Source organism: Ascidia mentula, chromosome 4, assembly GCF_947561715.1.
Source record: "Ascidia mentula chromosome 4, kaAscMent1.1, whole genome shotgun sequence".
Taxonomy (NCBI): domain Eukaryota; kingdom Metazoa; phylum Chordata; class Ascidiacea; order Phlebobranchia; family Ascidiidae; genus Ascidia; species Ascidia mentula.
The window spans coordinates 21,772,335-21,788,013 of record NC_138569.1 but is presented as its reverse complement, the minus strand read 5'-3'; the positions used below and the strand labels follow the sequence as shown (position 1 = coordinate 21,788,013).

Below are 15,679 nucleotides of genomic sequence, written 5' to 3'. Positions count from 1 at the left end.
CCATAAACTATTGAAGGCAGCAAAAGAACTCCACGTCCCTTCCTGTAGTTTGTATAGATCCGAAACTTAAATCAATAAGCATTCAGTTTCATACAAAAAAGGAACATCAAAGGTTGTTGTCTGGTCGATGAATTCGTTTACCCATGTATGGGTTTGAATTTATCTTTTTTTGAGTCAGCATTCGCACAACGACATTTATGTATTAATATTATATTTGTATGCAAAAGGTTGCAATGGGAGATACAGTTCTTGATGGTTGAGAGAGTATAGTCAACAAGGTATTCTTAAATGGGTCATTGATGATTTTAACAGTAAGTAAAAACGGCCATATTTTAAACCTTCCATGAAGTTTTCATGCTGGAAAACGTACGAGTTTCCATGGCATTGAAAATCTTGTACGTTTGGGAATTCCAACGGTCACATTGCTATCATTCCATACAAACCTTGATCACTACAACATGCGCAAATGCTCCAATGCTGATAATGCGTAGATTTTTAATTTCGGTTAGTCGTCAGGAGAGCATGGGAAAAAAACTAATCACCCGAAATAACAGTGTCATATGTGACCTAGCAGGGATTTTAAAGTGCATATGACACGGAAAAATAAAACATGTTAATAATCAAACTAAGAGATGTTCATAACTTTAGAACATTTTTGGAGAAAAAAGTAGCTTGATACGACGACTGGTTTCTGAGATACAGTGCGAAAGCGAGATATTGTTGCGTGACGTCATAGAAGGCGCTTCGGTCGTGCGCGAGTGCTGGCAGCAAGCCTTATGCGTAGAAATGGAAAACATTGTAAAACTGGTTTAAGCATAATATTGCATTAAACAGGGGACAAAAAGGAAACAAGTGAAATAAACGGATTTTGATGTTAATTTAAGCTGAAGACAGATGGCCGCTGTTCGACCTATTATGTCCTATTTAGTTGTGTAATAATAAAACAGTTACTGGGACAGGGTGTTCTTGTTGTTACAGCATTTATGATCGCTAACGTGATACATGAACCTTTGAAAACACGACAGAGACAAACCGTTAGTTTAGCATTGTAGTTTTGTCCACTCACAGTTATGTCGTTTCTGCTATACGCTATGGTCTTCCGCTAATTAGAGACAAATAAGCCTTTGATTCGTGACGTCACAATGACAAATTTTTGTTTGATGCAAAACCCTGTCCTGACCTTTACGGTAACGTAATCTGTGGATTCTCCCATGTTTGAAACTATTCGATATCTGCAAAAAAGGCGCCTTCTCCTATCTAAACAATGCATTTTTTCGACGCGAGTGCCTTATGTGATGTCATTTTCTCCTTAGCGCAAAAGGTTTACGATTTTTGGTCGCCGTTACTTTTCGTGCAGTTTCTTACATTTTTTAGTTGACGTAGAACCGTGAAACTTTGGATATATGTTTGTTGTAGATGTACCTTTAGTTTTACGCAAAGTTGTCATGGCCGTGTCATATGCACTTTAAGTTTACCGAAACTATCGCCTGGTTGTTTTTACAAGAAGGATTTTTGGTTCGTCCTGTTGCCTGGTTCACTTGACATCCCCTTACGACTTTAAAAAAATAGAAGCAATTATCGAATAAAATGTTTTAAAAACCCCAACCACAAATTGATAATTTACAACAGCGTCATGTTCGACTATGTGTATAGGGGAATTATAGAGGAAACTTATTAAGTTGGACGTTGGAGAACTAAAAGGATGGCCTTTATTGCACAAAACACACATTTTATATTTAAATTACTAGATCCTGTTCGTTGTGTGGTTTTCAGCCATAACACATCACTCGCATATCTTGAATTTGAAACGCACAAAGCAAACGCTGCAATGTCCAACCGTTCTGTTGACGCTTATATATCTTACACTTGTAACATTCCATTCAAAAATTTGCAAACACAAGAAGGCAATTGATAAAGATGAAAAATCACGAATCTCTAAACACACATTTATTCAAATGCACAAACGAGAACGTTTCCACCTCTAACTTTGCTGAAATCACAATAGTTTCAGCAGGCTTTCACTGCACAAAATGTTGTGAATTTATATGGGGGAACTATAGTTGTTTCGGCCAATCACATCTTAGCTAGTAAAAACGATGCACTGTGAGCTGGTCAGTGGCCGAAGTAGGGTTGTTTGTCTTTTTCACCACAAACGGGGATAATACGATGGGTTAGAGAAATCACTTTGCGCAACATTTTATTTAATGCTTGTCTGGTGTACGCCCAACTCCTTTACCAAAATGTCGTAGCAGTCTTGACGTTGCATTCGATCGAGACATGCCTCCAGGGCTAACGGCAATTCAACGCAGTACCCCAAACAATAAATTAATACCAATTACTTCACCACGACAAAGAGACTTCTTGGCACACAAATAATGATTTCCGCAATAAAAACGACACAAATACGACCGTTAATGTGTTCTTTAGAACAACAATGTGCACTACGACATCCAGTGGTGGCATTCAAAAGGAAATCTGTCACAGAAAGATGGAACCATTGGCGCAACGAAACTTTAACAAGAGTTTCCGAAGACCCCCCGAATGCCATCACTGCATGCAGCATAATGCGTTCGGTGCGAATATCTTTGGACACACAACACAATAATCTATGTGAGGATAGTTTAGTTGATAACATGTTGGGATGATATGAGCTGATGACGTAACTAGTAATAGAATGGTTACATGAAGTCATCAAAGTCGTTGTACTGCGACAAATCGTCCATGGCGTCGTGCCGTGTCGCTTTCACGCCTCCACCAAGCTTCGCTTTCGTGGATTTTTTGCCGCCTTTCCTTTGCTGTGAAAAATGTCCACAGCATATTTTTTGGCAACTATAGTCCTTATTACTGGCCTCGTGGAATTATAAAAAACAAAGGGCACTTATTCTTAGGGTGTTAGACTACATACCAATTCTGGAGAAAAAGCTTTACAGAATTCAAATTAATTTGAGTGGTTAAACTGTAGTAAAACGATCCTTTAAATAAATGGTTCTCGAAATAAACGTCACAACCTAAGTTATTGGAGACCACAAACAATTACAACCCAAGAATGGTGATTGGATGTTTATTGTTTCAACTTCATTGTTGCATAACAAGAATTACCTGATCTCTTTTTAAAATAGGGGCATAAATCAAAAAACTTTGACAAGCTCTGGTTTACTTCTGAGATCAAGTAATAAGTTTAAACTGACAAACTAATTCCACGATGATATACCACAAAACAGGAACATTGCTTGTATGCATTTTCATTGTGTGCTGCACTATTACACACATTGTAAAAAAAAATTGCTGGGCCAATTGCAAAACTTCTACTATGCACAAAACACACTCACCCTTTCTTGCTTTAATTTTTCTGATGAAAGTACGTTTATTGACGAGGACAATTGTTTCAACTGATCAGTTTCCACTAAAGGGAGTGAAAAAATAATTGAAATCAAACTAAAATTTCTTGATCAACAAAACACTTGAGAAATTCGTTTGTGAAGATAATTATACTAAAAAACTAGTTACAATCGTTACATATGCCTAGTAACTGCCACATTCCATTGGATGTTTATGCCCCTAGTAACATACTACACAATCTTACTAACATGAAATCATGGCTGCCTTTTTTTTAAAAAAATACTTTTTATAACTGAAACAAAATGCAGTATTAAGATAAATAACTTTAAACCTTGATACAACTCAGCAATATTAAGACTTTACAGCCATCAATTTTAAGTTTTTGGTGCAGGAATTTAAACTTACAGGATACAATGGCAGATGAGAGGAAGTTTTCTATCAAGTAGAAATAATGAGGTGAGCTTTCAAGACTTGTAAATTTATCTTTAAGGAGTTTTGAAAAGTTCGTAAAGTCTTCTTTTGTTCTTGGTTGTAAATTATCAAGGGTTTGTCGATCAGGATCAATTTCTTGTGTTTCTGAAAAAAACCCACACATTATTACTACATAGCAATTTACTCAGGTATCAGTTGTGGTTCTGTAGTTCGGTGCTTTTTTTGTTTTGTTTTTAACCCAATATGTTTGCTGCATTTCGTTCATTCAAACTTTTGTATCATGTTTATTTCGGCTACAGCCACAGTCTGACTAACCTAATCGCAAACATTTAAACCAATATTCCTTTAAATAAGCAACAAAACCCTATGCTAATTTTATTTCATAGTTGTGTACATATGACAATAGTACTCCAGAATTTAATCTAAAACAGTTGAATGCAGTATAATATATTTTTCATTGACCTGGTATATGTTATGTTTGGTTTCCTGTAAAATTTCACAGTGGGGAACCATTTTCAGTTCACAACTTTAGTCTTTGCTTAATTTCTACAACCAAATGCATACGTAAGCATTTAAATTACCGAACATTTGTTTTGTGACTTCCAAGTCTGATTCCTCAGACAGTTTTTGTGCCAAAAGTTTATCTCTCATTTTCTCCTCAGGAGTTTTGCTTTCTTCTTCCAATCTCCTTCTTTCCGCCTCTTTTCTTTGTTCTTCTTCCTTTTCTTTCAACCTCTTCGCTAAATGACGCTTTCCACCTTTTTTTGGTTCTTCTTGAGGTTTTTCAGACTCTGAATATACACCAAAAAATTGGCTCTATGAGCATAATTCAAATGGAGTTATCAACGACAATGTGATATACCCTCCTGGGTACAAATTGCAGTGTGTTAACAATGACACATACTTCAATACTAACATATGTATAATTTGGTGACACAACCTTTTGGTTTTGTTTCTTCTTCCTCATCGTCCCAGTTATCTTTCAAATCATCTTCTTCATCTTCTCCCTCCCATTTGTCACTCACTGTAGGCACTTTTGGCTCAAAATCCTCATCATCTAAAGGAAAACATTACATACCCAAGACTGAAGAGATTGTGCAGACTATTGCTGTTATTGACCAAACACAAAAACTCTGTTTTACTGTTAGTTTTGAGCTACCTATATTTACCCCAATTGTCCATGACTTTTCGGTCTTTTGAGTGCAGATGTATTTGATCGCAGAAGGAAAGCTTTTTTGAAGATAACTGTTACACTGAAATACTCGACGTATCACAAAAATCCTTTCAAAAAGACTTGAACTGAGCTGGCGTCAATCTATACTTTCTGAATGTCAGAAAAATATTTTTGAAAGCGTAAAGTTGTGTGTTACCTCTTGTAACTAATTCGCTGTGTCATAAAAACTATTAAAAAAACAATCAGAAACCAAAACTTATGTACTACTTTCCACACAAATGGCACAGCAGGAACAAACATGTGTACCTTAACCGGATACCATCTGTTTTGGGTTTTGACCTTTTACCTTTGCGCAAGAGTGAGCGCGGATTTTAATAATGGCGCCAATTTCGGAAAATACCTGCGACAATATTGTGTCGGTTTTAACTGAATATAAGCTAGCAACGTTTTGACTGTTCGTGGGTGGAGTAATGTACAACTCTACTCGTTGATGGTCTGTAGCCGTAACGTAATAATGTCCATGTTGATTTATTAGTAGAAAATCTTTTATCATAACCCACCTGTCAACTATGGTTTGTGCAAAAATTCATTTTGAAGCAAACTTTTTTATTGTTGTATCTGTAGATTTATTGGCACAAAAATACAATCTCAAGAAAGTTCAGGAAAACCTAAAGTAAACTAGAACTTTATTGGAAAGAAAATGCATAAACTATAGAAGCACACAAAACTTGAAATGAAGCATTGAGTATGTTGGTGTTTGACGTTGTTGTAATAAAACCGAAGCGCCTGTCACCATTTGGACTTGCAGTGGAGTTGCTACTTCGTGGACCTTTAACAAATAATTTAACATACATATTTACGAGTTTAGTATTTAATGAACAATGTTTTGGGTAATTTCTTACAAGTAATAGGACTGTTGCAAACAGCATGGATTATAGAAGCTCCTTGGCAATCCTGTTCTCTTCCACTACTACAGTTTCTGAATCTGGTGTATTGACCTTGACCACAAGTTGCACTGCATGCGGACCATGGACTCCATGGATCAAATACTGGAAGATAAAAGTATGTTTATATGATATTGTATTTGTATGTTGATATCTATTTAGTCACGATAATATGCTTTCCAAACTAACTGGCTGATGTAATCAAACAAAACTGTAATTTGCCTGCTATTATATAACATTTGTGGGCTTAATAGTTGTTTTGTTACCTGGACACACTATAGAGTTGCAGTTTTGTTGTTCAGATGATTTGCCAGGGCAGTTAGCACCACCACTTCCTTGGTTACATGTCCTACTTCTGGTTTGTTGCCCAGTTGCACAGGTTTGTGTGCAGGTTGACCAGGTTGCCCATGGGCTCCAAACTATATATAAAGGATTCAAACTTTGTACAGTATATGTAATTTTGTTATACATCAAGGTATAAATTCAGATTTAGCGAATCAAAACTATGCAACGACACCAGTTGGAAAGTGAAAATAAGACTGGATCTTAACCCTTGATATTTATTGTCCTGAAACAGTTGTTAAACATGAGTGTGTTATCAACCTGATGTTGCACATTGTGGTCTGGTGCATGTGTCTGTTTCAGTGCTGTTGCCAGTACAGTCTGAATTTCTTCCAGTGTTACAAGCTCGTCCTCTGGACATTGTTCCTTTTCCACATGTTACTGGACAATTTGACCAATTTGACCATGGACTGAATGCTGCAAGAGGTTTATTTTATAAAAATAGATGTTTGTTTAATGAGCATTTGTCAATTTGCTATGATCACTGTATTTTGGATATTTTTTTGTTGGAAAATCACACATAAGAGGATAATAGATCTTACTATAACTTGTAGTTGCATTACTAGTTCATAGGTTAATGTAATTAATAGTATTAGTAAAGAATTGCATGCCTGGACAAGAAGCTAAATTGCAGATTTCCGTTGATGTTATTGACCCTTGGCAGGGTGGTCCACTGTTGCCTATAATACAAGATCTAGTTCGAGTCTTGGTTCCATCACCACATGTCTGGCTGCAAGTTGACCACTGACTCCAATTTCTCCATCCTTTTGGCAACAAACACTGTTGTTTTACTTGAAGCAAGTTTACTGGGACAAAAAGTGCATTCAACTCACTTGACATGGAACACAGTCTTTCTTGACAACTTTCTGTTGCCGTTGTTGGTCCACTGCAATCGCTTCCTCTACCTGTGCTGCATGTTCTTGAACGACTTCTTTCTCCACTTCCACAACTTACTGAACAAGTACTCCAATTGCTCCATGGACGAAATGCTGCCCAAATCAGTAATGTTATATTAATTTTATTATATATTGGCATAAATTAGTAAGTTATACAGCTAACAGTAAACTTGTTGCCATGGGCTGGTTATTGGTGGTTGTAAATGTAGCGTAATGCTTCACTGGCTGTAACGCCCCAGTAATCATGACGTTACATGTAGGCTACTATATAAGGGCGACCAGGGCTAATGTGAGCCCTTACCGCATGTTCCAATTACGGATATACATGGTGTCAGAAGTGGGATTCGAACCCACGCCTCCATTCGGAATGTTCAAGGCAATGTTTGTTTATCAAGGCAATGTTCAAACACTAAAAGAGTTTAGGTTCTAAACTTGTATTTTGCCTACTTGGACATGCATGAGTGTTGCAGTCCCCAGAGTCAGCGGCAGTCCCTGTACATGTAGGGCCACTGTTGCCCACATCACAAGTTCTTGTTCGTGTGTGAGTTCCTCCACCACACGTGGCTGTACAAGTTGTCCACGAACCCCATGGAGCCCACTCTATAAATGTTAGTGACAACATCGCTTTACAAATGCGAAGTTTTATGCAAATCAATGACATTCGTAAAGGACTTTTTCCATGCATGGTAGCAGTTATCACTGGCGCTTACTTGAGTTTTGACAAGCTGGGTTCGTACATTCTTTCGTAGTAATTGGGCTTCCTGTACAATCTTTGTCCGTACCGGTACTGCACGTTCTGCTCCTAGTTTGCTGCCCTGTACCACACGTTGCAGAACACGCGGTCCACGTCGACCATTGGTCAAAACCTAAAGCAATACTCTTGAAGTTACTACATCAGATGTTGTTTGAAGTAATTTTCTTGTTTTTAATTGCTAATGATTGGATACTTCAAGGTTTACATTGTTATGACAACGGCATAATAAAATCACTTTGTTACCAAGGCAACAGCAAGGGGCCGCAACCTTTGGGCATTGCAAGTATTTTTCTCGAATCGTAATTGGTCGGATTCTTATTTTTGCCAACCATATTTAGTACAGATAAGTTTATTTACTTGGGCAAATTTTCGTGTTACAAGAGATAGTGGCTTTATCTCTTCCCGCGCAAGTTGGTCCACTGTTTCCTCTGACACAAGATCTAGTTCTTGTTCTGGATCCACTTCCACATGTTAAAGTACAAGAACTCCATGCTCCCCAACGTGTCCATTCTGAAAAATCAATCGACGAGGTTGTGTGGTCATGTTCGGTGCAGTTACATGTTACTTACTACTTGTGGTGCAAAGTGCGTCGTTACACTGTTCCGATTGTTTGGGAGTACCGGTGCAATCACTCGCAGTTCCACTACTGCATCTTCTGTTTCTTGATCTCCGCCCATTTCCACACGTCACCGAACACTTGCTCCAAGTTCCCCAGTTTGTAAATGCTGCACGACAAATTTGGCAGTTCAAGTCAAAATTCCCGGAAATAAAAACATTACCGCACTAGACTTTACTGTAATTATGTTTTCCGCATTCGTAGTTTCGCTTTGTTTAGCGTAAGACACATTCTTTACACCCGGAAATATAGAAGTTTGTTGTAGTGCCGAGAAAGTTTACGAGAATAAATACTGAAAATAATCGCCTAAATACATGTGCACAAAGTTTCTACGCCAAGAATTCGTCGCAAATGTATCTGAATTTTGTGGCTTGATTTAAACTTCAACTGTGAACCATACTGTGGATAGTTTTTGGTCAGGGCTTACATGGACAGGTTTGCTGGTTGCAAACTTGATTCAACAAATCGTTTCCTTTGCATGTTGGTCCGGTATTTCCAACGTCACATGTCCGACTCCTGCTTCGTGTTCCGGACCCACATGTTCTTGTGCAAGTGCTCCAAGTTCCCCAAAGTCCCCATTCTGTAAATATAAAGTTGTGTCCATGTTTTAACGTTGATCGTTGTAGAATAATTCGTGTGGCTGGATTGGTTTGTTCGGAATTTTCGAGAAACTGATATTGTGAAAGCAACAAATACAGAAGTTGTTTGTTATTGCTTTATGTTGAAAGCAGTAACTTCGTATTACAGTTTACTCTTGTTTAAAGGTGTTCAGTACTAATTTCTTGTGTCAAGTAGTGTTGTTTTACTGGTTTAATACTATCGCATGGCAAGTTAGGATCGCTGCACTACCTCAGCTGTTCTCGTGTCTTAGTATAATTGTTTTTACTTACTGGACGTGGTACATGGAGTTGTAGTGCAGGCTCTGCTTTTTCGTTTTCTTCCTGGACAGTCACTGTTGGTTCCACTGCTGCATCTTCTGGTCTGTTCTTTTGTTCCAGTCCCGCACGTAGCAGAACACGAACTCCAAGTAGTCCACGTTGATAAAGCTATAAGATAAATGTCACTGGGATACGTGCACAGCTTTGTGTGTACATACGATTTTGTTTGGGCAAAAACTGCAATACTTCCACTAGTTTTGGCAGTGCATACTTTATGTATTACTTTGTTACTTACTTGGGCAAGCTTGTGTCTCGCATGATCTAGTTGATTGTGGATCTCCAGCACAAGTGTTTCCATCTTGACAGGATCGTCTTCTAACTTGTGACCCTGACCCACATGATGCTGAACAGACTCCCCAATTATTCCATTGTGACCATGCTGTGAAACATACAACACACTCGATATTATTTGAAGCTTGATACACTTTGTTAGTATTGTACGCTGTGGAGTATTGCAGAACTCATTTAATTTTTTTATTTGCGCTTATGAGCAAGTTTATAATCCCAACCATATTTGACTGTTGCTTGCGTTGGAAATATTTACGCCGCCAATCGTCACTACTTTCTACTTTACATATGCTTCAAAGTAATGCAGACTTCAAAAATTATGTTTAATGTAAAACTAGTAGCAGTGATTGTTAAAACGTACTTGGGCAAGCTTGTGTGGCACAGGGCTCATTTTGAACTCCCAAACCAGGACAAGCTGGGCCACTTCCTGTTGGACAAGTTCGTCGTCTTGTTCGGCTACCGCTGCCACAGGAGGCGCTACACGATCCCCAGTTGTTCCACTGTGTCCAGCCTGTGTAGAAAATATTTGTGTTTTGTTTGTGCATGAGGTGTTTTAACTCCCATGACTTTTGTATGTCGGATATTTTGCTGCTTACTTGGACAAGCTTGTGTCTCGCATGATCTAGTTGATTGTGGATCTCCAGCACAAGTGTTTCCTGGTGGACAGGATCGTCTTCTGACTTGTGACCCTGATCCACATGATGCTGAACAGACTCCCCAATTGTTCCATTGTGACCATGCTGTGAAACATACAACACACTCGGTCTTAATTGATTCTTGGCCCACCTTTATCCAAACACTATACTAGACGATGTAACGCAAACTATTAAAAATGTTATGCATGAACCCATCACATTAAAACGTACTTGGGCAAGCTTTTGTGGCACAAGGCTCATTTTGAACTCCCAAACCAGGACAAGTTGGGCCACTTCCTGTTGGACAATTTCGTCGTCTTGTTCGGCTTCCGCTGCCGCAGGAGGCGCTACACGATCCCCAGTTGTTCCACTGTGTCCAGGCTGTGTAGAAAAGGTGATTGCTTGTTTGTACATTGTTGCACATATTTATCACAGAAACTTTTTCTTTTGCCAAATTTTGCCTCCAGCTCAAAGTTCTGTGTCTGCTGTGATTGTCCGCTAAAATGTTAACCCTGTTACGACGATCTCATATCGAACTTTTATCTCTTTTTTTAAACATTTGCAAAATCGACATTTCTTTCAATAAAATCCTGGGAATACCTGTTTTGTTTACTCCACAACTTGCAAAAAAGGGGCCCTTTATTTTTTCACAGCACAATACAACATAAATTCATCAAACCACATTATTAATTACTAATTTACTCACAAACAAAAAAGCAATACAACTAAACAAAATATAGATGAAAATACAAACGAAGAATTTATGTTAATGCGATAAGATGAAGATGTGGTGAAAGTGAAACGTTTGTCGTTAATTTGAATGAGGGCCGTGCTTGTAATGGTTGTAGTTTTTGACGACGCTATTTCAGTCGACAACCCAACGCTAAAACCTTAAAATAAACAGTATGACGTTGTGGTGACAACTTTTGGAGTTTTAGCAGGGATTTAAGCCTATGTATGCTCGCACGTATATTGCTGCCACAAATAAATCATTGCCAATGGCTGCATTGCCAGGTTTTTATTTTTCTTTACTCCCCTACTATTTAATTCTTATTCTCTTTATTATTTCAATAGATTTACTCGAATCGAGTATTTGCGAGTTATGAGGTGTTCTTGTTCGTTTCAAGCGGATACCGAGCTAATTTTTTTAACAATGGATTTTCTTAAGTCCAGATTGCCAAAAATCTTGCAAAAAAACTCAATCCTTAATGATTTTTCTGAAACTATTCGCAAACACCATATTTCTATATGCAAAAAAAAACAATAAATCGTAACTTACTTCTTTGTGGTACGACAGGACAATTCATTCTCATGCAGCTTTTGGTATCACGAAGTATTCCCACACAACTAGTAGTGGTACCTTGAGGTTTGATACAGGTTCGTGTTCGTACTCTGATTCCTGGACCGCATGATTTCGAGCACGAATTCCATTTCGTCCATTGTGTGTAACCTTCGAGAGTGGTCATTTTTTTTATAATCAACAGATTCAGTGAATCGTGCATAGGATTATGAATTGTTATTAATCATCCTTATTTTCCTTACTTATTTTTATATTTGAAGCAAATTTTTGGTTACATTATCCTTGCAAGAAAATGCTTTTTTGATATTCCGGCCAGCAAATACTTACTTGGTGCTGCTGTTGTTGTTGTTGTGGCACAGTTGGGTTTGTTACACCGCCTACTCGAGCTTGCCAAACCTGTGTTGCAAGTTCCTCCAACACATTTCCTGGTTCTTACTTGCACTGAAGTTCCACAAGATGCCGAACATCTACCCCATGTGGTCCAAGGTCCCCAAGACCCTGCACAAAAACAATGTTGCTAGTTACACTAAAAACCCTTTAGTCTAAAAAGCACCGAAAGTTTTCTTGGCAGAGTAAGAGGTTTATTATGGATAATGAAATTATGACAAAGAGGCCAAGACATCATAAACATTTAAAACTTCTTCCAAATATTTTTTTTGCATGTCATCACCGAAATAATAACTAAATTTTTTAGTTTTGCACACGCGTTTAGCTGAAGTCATTGTATTCGTAATTGCACGTTTCGCTCATTCGGTCACAACACGACATAAATATCCGGAGTCGTGATAATATGGCGAACATCTATATACGGTAACCTACCAAAATTTTAATAAACTAACGTGAAGTACGTGGCTAACGTTTGGTAGAGAAGGCAAAAATTAAATTGTTAAACGTACGCCACTGTAAATAATTACGTTTACTAATAGCACGTCGCTGTGCATGTTTGGCGTCAACGCTTTATCTGTTTTGTAACACGTGCTTTCTTTCATAACATCTGTATAAAATGTTTACGCACCTGACGTGGAAGTACATCTATGTGTATTGCAAGTCCCACTCTCTGTATGACTTTCTCCGCAATCTGCGTTGTTACCAGAACTACAGGCACGGGTTCGAATCCTGGTGCCGCCACCGCACGAACTTGAACATCCCTCCCATGTCCGCCAGTTGTTCCACTCTAAATTGTAAAGAAAAACGTGAGATTCTTGTTTGAATTTAACTTGGATCAGAGTAATTAGCTTTGAACTTGTTGTGTGAAGCTAATGACAAGCTCACCGAATAACATATATTCCCTATTGTGTTAACGTTGGTTGAAAACTTACGCAAAGCGCTTACTTGGACAGGGTCGACCGCTGCTGCCACCACATGCTATTGATTGTCGGTTGCTTCCAGGGCAGTCACTCAACTTCCCGCTGCTGCATTGTCTCGTTCTGCTTCTTGTTGCTCCGCCACATGTTGCCGTACATGCACTCCAGTTATCCCAACGCTCCCAAGCTGAAAAGCAAACTCTGGATTATTGCTTGGATGTCGAAAAGTTCCGTGGCGTTTTCTAAATCAGGACCTGCTGATAAACAATGCCCAGCTGAGTGGCACTGCTTTGTTAACTGAAGTTCCAACTGTATTTACAATAAAGTTACACTTGTCTATTACCTGCTTGGGTTGTAGTTGAACCTCCATTATTTCCAGTGCACCGAATGTTTCTTGAACAAGTAAAGTCGTTATTTATTGAAGAACCCGAGCAATCAGGATTGATGAACGTGGAACACCAGCGGTTTCTCTGACGCTTTCCTCCAAACCCACAAGTTTGTGAGCAAGCCGTCCACTGCGACCACTGTGACCACCTTGCAACTAATAAAAACATCTAACGTTGAGCCTGTGAACATTAATATTGTATACATTATTGAATTTGGTGACGCTTCATGCTGGACAATAACTGTTCTTTAAAAGTCTATTTTTAGTTTGGCCGGTTTACTAATATCTGTCCAAACGATCGTACGAGGACCACTTCTACATGGTGCGTTGTGCCAAGGGGAGTCATGAAAGAGATTGTATGTTGACCTTGTATCAACGAATAACTTGGTAAATTTGCTCACAGTTTACCTGGCGTTACCGCCCTGTCTCTAGCTCGGTTGGTGCAGAGTTTGTCAACACAAGTATCTGTTGAATGACATCCGCTGCACGTTGGCCCTGTGACGTACGGTACCCTGCAAGTTTAATATTTGTTGGAATGACATTTTTAAGGTTGATCTTTCTTAGAGTTCACACCTTGTAATCCAATCTCCTGCGGGAATGTAGTTGCACACCATAATTGTGGCGTCCTGCCACACGACCCCATTCACTTGTATAGCTGAGCACTTGCTGATGCCGCAGCCCACTTTGAACGTGTCTTCCCATACGAGCTGTGATGTGATATACAACACTTGTTAAAGCTACCTATGCGTATACACTACTGTATCAGGAGGATAACAAGTATAGTGACCTGTCTGTAACGTTTGCATCGGTCTTTCGCACTGCAAGTGTTTCTATTGTAGTTGTAGTACCGGCCTTCTTCATTCCATCTTGTAACAGCTTGTGGTGCGTACCTTGTGTCGTACCCTATGCCTTGCGACACATAAAGCATTTCTCCAATACGATTAAAGCGGGCTAACTTCTTTTTCTGCGAGAAACATATGCTTTGATTGAAACATTTCTGTTTTCCTAATATCATTGTTTCGCATTGCTGTTTTTTTTAGTGCTTTTTATCCTGTTTTTGTATCTTTAGTTAAACATTTGAATTTCTTGGCTTCACGTTACATTGTTAATAGCGAAGGTGCATTTCTTTGCGTAGGCGACTGCAATTGTTTCCATCGATGAATCCCATGATATTTTCCTCATGGCTGTTGCCGGAGGTGAAACGGAACTTCGAGCGTCATTGTGGGATTTTACTATGGCGGTTTTTACAGCGTCTAGAAAGACAAATCGTAAGTGAGTAGTTAAGTATTGCGTATCTTTAAGTTGTGACATTTGTGTGTATATAGTTGTTGTGTAACATGTTGTACACAGCTGCGCCAGACAATGCTTATGTTGTTAGTTTAACTTGTATATCCTTGTTAGTCATTTTGTTGACGCATTGTCTTTGCCTCCCTTGTTGTTTTTCTATGTTGTGGGGTTACATAGGGTTAAGTTAACGGGATGAGTTTGCGAGAGTTTCCATGCGGATATAGACTGACCTGTCATTGAAAAACTTCTGGTTACTTGACTTGTTGAATGCTTCCTGCCAAAGTTGGGAGCTTCAATTGACCATCTGCCAATCAGTGAAGATTAGAATAAATAAGGTTTAATTTTGAAATCAGCATACAAAGTTTTGACAGTTACACAGATTAAACACAACATTTTGCTGCTGGTTAGAAATGATATCAAAATGCTCCGCAAATCAATTTCATTGTGATTCCTGTTTCATTTCCCTTATTTTAATGTTTGTTCATTTAGATTTGCCCTAATTTACTTCAACTAATAAATAATTGACAACATATAAGCATCGGATGTACCACGTTTTTTGCTTCCGTGATATTTCGCACCTGTCTTTAGTGGATTTCTAGTGGCAGCGTAAATGTTCGTTTATTCCATTGCTATCTCCTAATGTTATATTTTATCCTACATTGTTTACGGATTATGTTACGGAATATGAAAATGTAATTTACAAAAACCCAAAACGCGGGTTTGACAAATCAAAACGTCCGTTTACGTTGTAGATAATAGTTTTAAATCAAGTTAATATGCTCACCTAACAGTCTGTGATGATGATATGTCTGTATGAATAACTACCAACACTAAAAGGCAACAGAAAAGGTTTCTGCGCTCTCGAAGCATTTTTATGTTCCACAACAGCAACAGCGTTCTGAGAGTTTCTACGTTTTTGCAAGTATATTTTACCTGTAACAAACACATATCTTCTGTATCTTCTGTTAAATTGCGCATCTGTCAACAAAAGCTGTTAAATTATTGGCATTATTATCTCACATCAACGACACTGATGCGGTTCCAT

The 15,679-nt window shown here is 38.5% G+C and overlaps 2 protein-coding genes across 2 annotated transcripts; both read right to left on the bottom strand.

Annotated features, from left to right (window-relative positions):
• Positions 1 to 1,931: 1,931 nt before the first annotated feature.
• Positions 1,932 to 5,218, bottom strand: LOC145897668 (eukaryotic translation initiation factor 3 subunit J-A-like). The gene is made up of 6 exons (XM_082986058.1): positions 4,941 to 5,218; positions 4,712 to 4,828; positions 4,353 to 4,562; positions 3,745 to 3,915; positions 3,330 to 3,403; positions 1,932 to 2,795 (listed from the first exon to the last, which is right to left on the bottom strand). The coding sequence occupies exons 1-6, from the start codon at positions 4,951 to 4,953 to the stop codon at positions 2,679 to 2,681; spliced, it is 702 nt and encodes a 233-aa protein (XP_082842184.1). The 5' UTR covers positions 4,954 to 5,218; the 3' UTR covers positions 1,932 to 2,678.
• A 413-nt stretch (positions 5,219 to 5,631) lies between these two features.
• On the bottom strand, positions 5,632 to 15,545 carry LOC145898338 (SCO-spondin-like). The gene is made up of 27 exons (XM_082986766.1): positions 15,419 to 15,545; positions 14,865 to 14,938; positions 14,449 to 14,600; positions 14,135 to 14,311; positions 13,921 to 14,054; positions 13,756 to 13,859; positions 13,306 to 13,503; positions 12,991 to 13,149; positions 12,674 to 12,832; positions 11,986 to 12,156; positions 11,638 to 11,808; positions 10,590 to 10,739; positions 10,320 to 10,463; positions 10,085 to 10,234; positions 9,671 to 9,814; positions 9,388 to 9,543; positions 8,925 to 9,077; positions 8,451 to 8,606; positions 8,239 to 8,391; positions 7,838 to 7,993; positions 7,575 to 7,727; positions 7,065 to 7,220; positions 6,843 to 6,995; positions 6,493 to 6,648; positions 6,156 to 6,308; positions 5,848 to 5,994; positions 5,632 to 5,774 (listed from the first exon to the last, which is right to left on the bottom strand). Exons 1-27 carry the CDS (start codon positions 15,502 to 15,504, stop codon positions 5,632 to 5,634), a joined length of 4,008 nt encoding a protein of 1,335 aa, XP_082842892.1. The 5' UTR covers positions 15,505 to 15,545.
• Between the last annotated feature and the right edge of the window lie 134 nt (positions 15,546 to 15,679).

Bases quoted from the DNA above. Each gene is read 5' to 3' on its own strand.
- LOC145898338 (XM_082986766.1), bottom strand. From the start codon at position 15,504: ATGCTTCGAGAGCGCAGAAACCTTTTCTGTTGCCTTTTAGTGTTGGTA. The intron at 10,740-11,637 runs GTAAGTTACGAT...TTTTCTACACAG, and splicing joins TCCTGTCGTACCACAAAGAA to CCTGGACACAGTGGAACAAC. The intron at 7,728-7,837 runs GTAAGCGCCAGT...TAACATTTATAG, and splicing joins CCCAGCTTGTCAAAACTCAA to AGTGGGCTCCATGGGGTTCG.
- LOC145897668 (XM_082986058.1), bottom strand. The intron at 3,916-4,352 runs GTAATTTAAATG...GGTTTTTTTCAG, and splicing joins AGTCACAAAACAAATGTTCG to AAACACAAGAAATTGATCCT. The intron at 2,796-3,329 runs GTGAGTGTGTTT...CATTTTTCACAG, and splicing joins AAAAATTAAAGCAAGAAAGG to CAAAGGAAAGGCGGCAAAAA.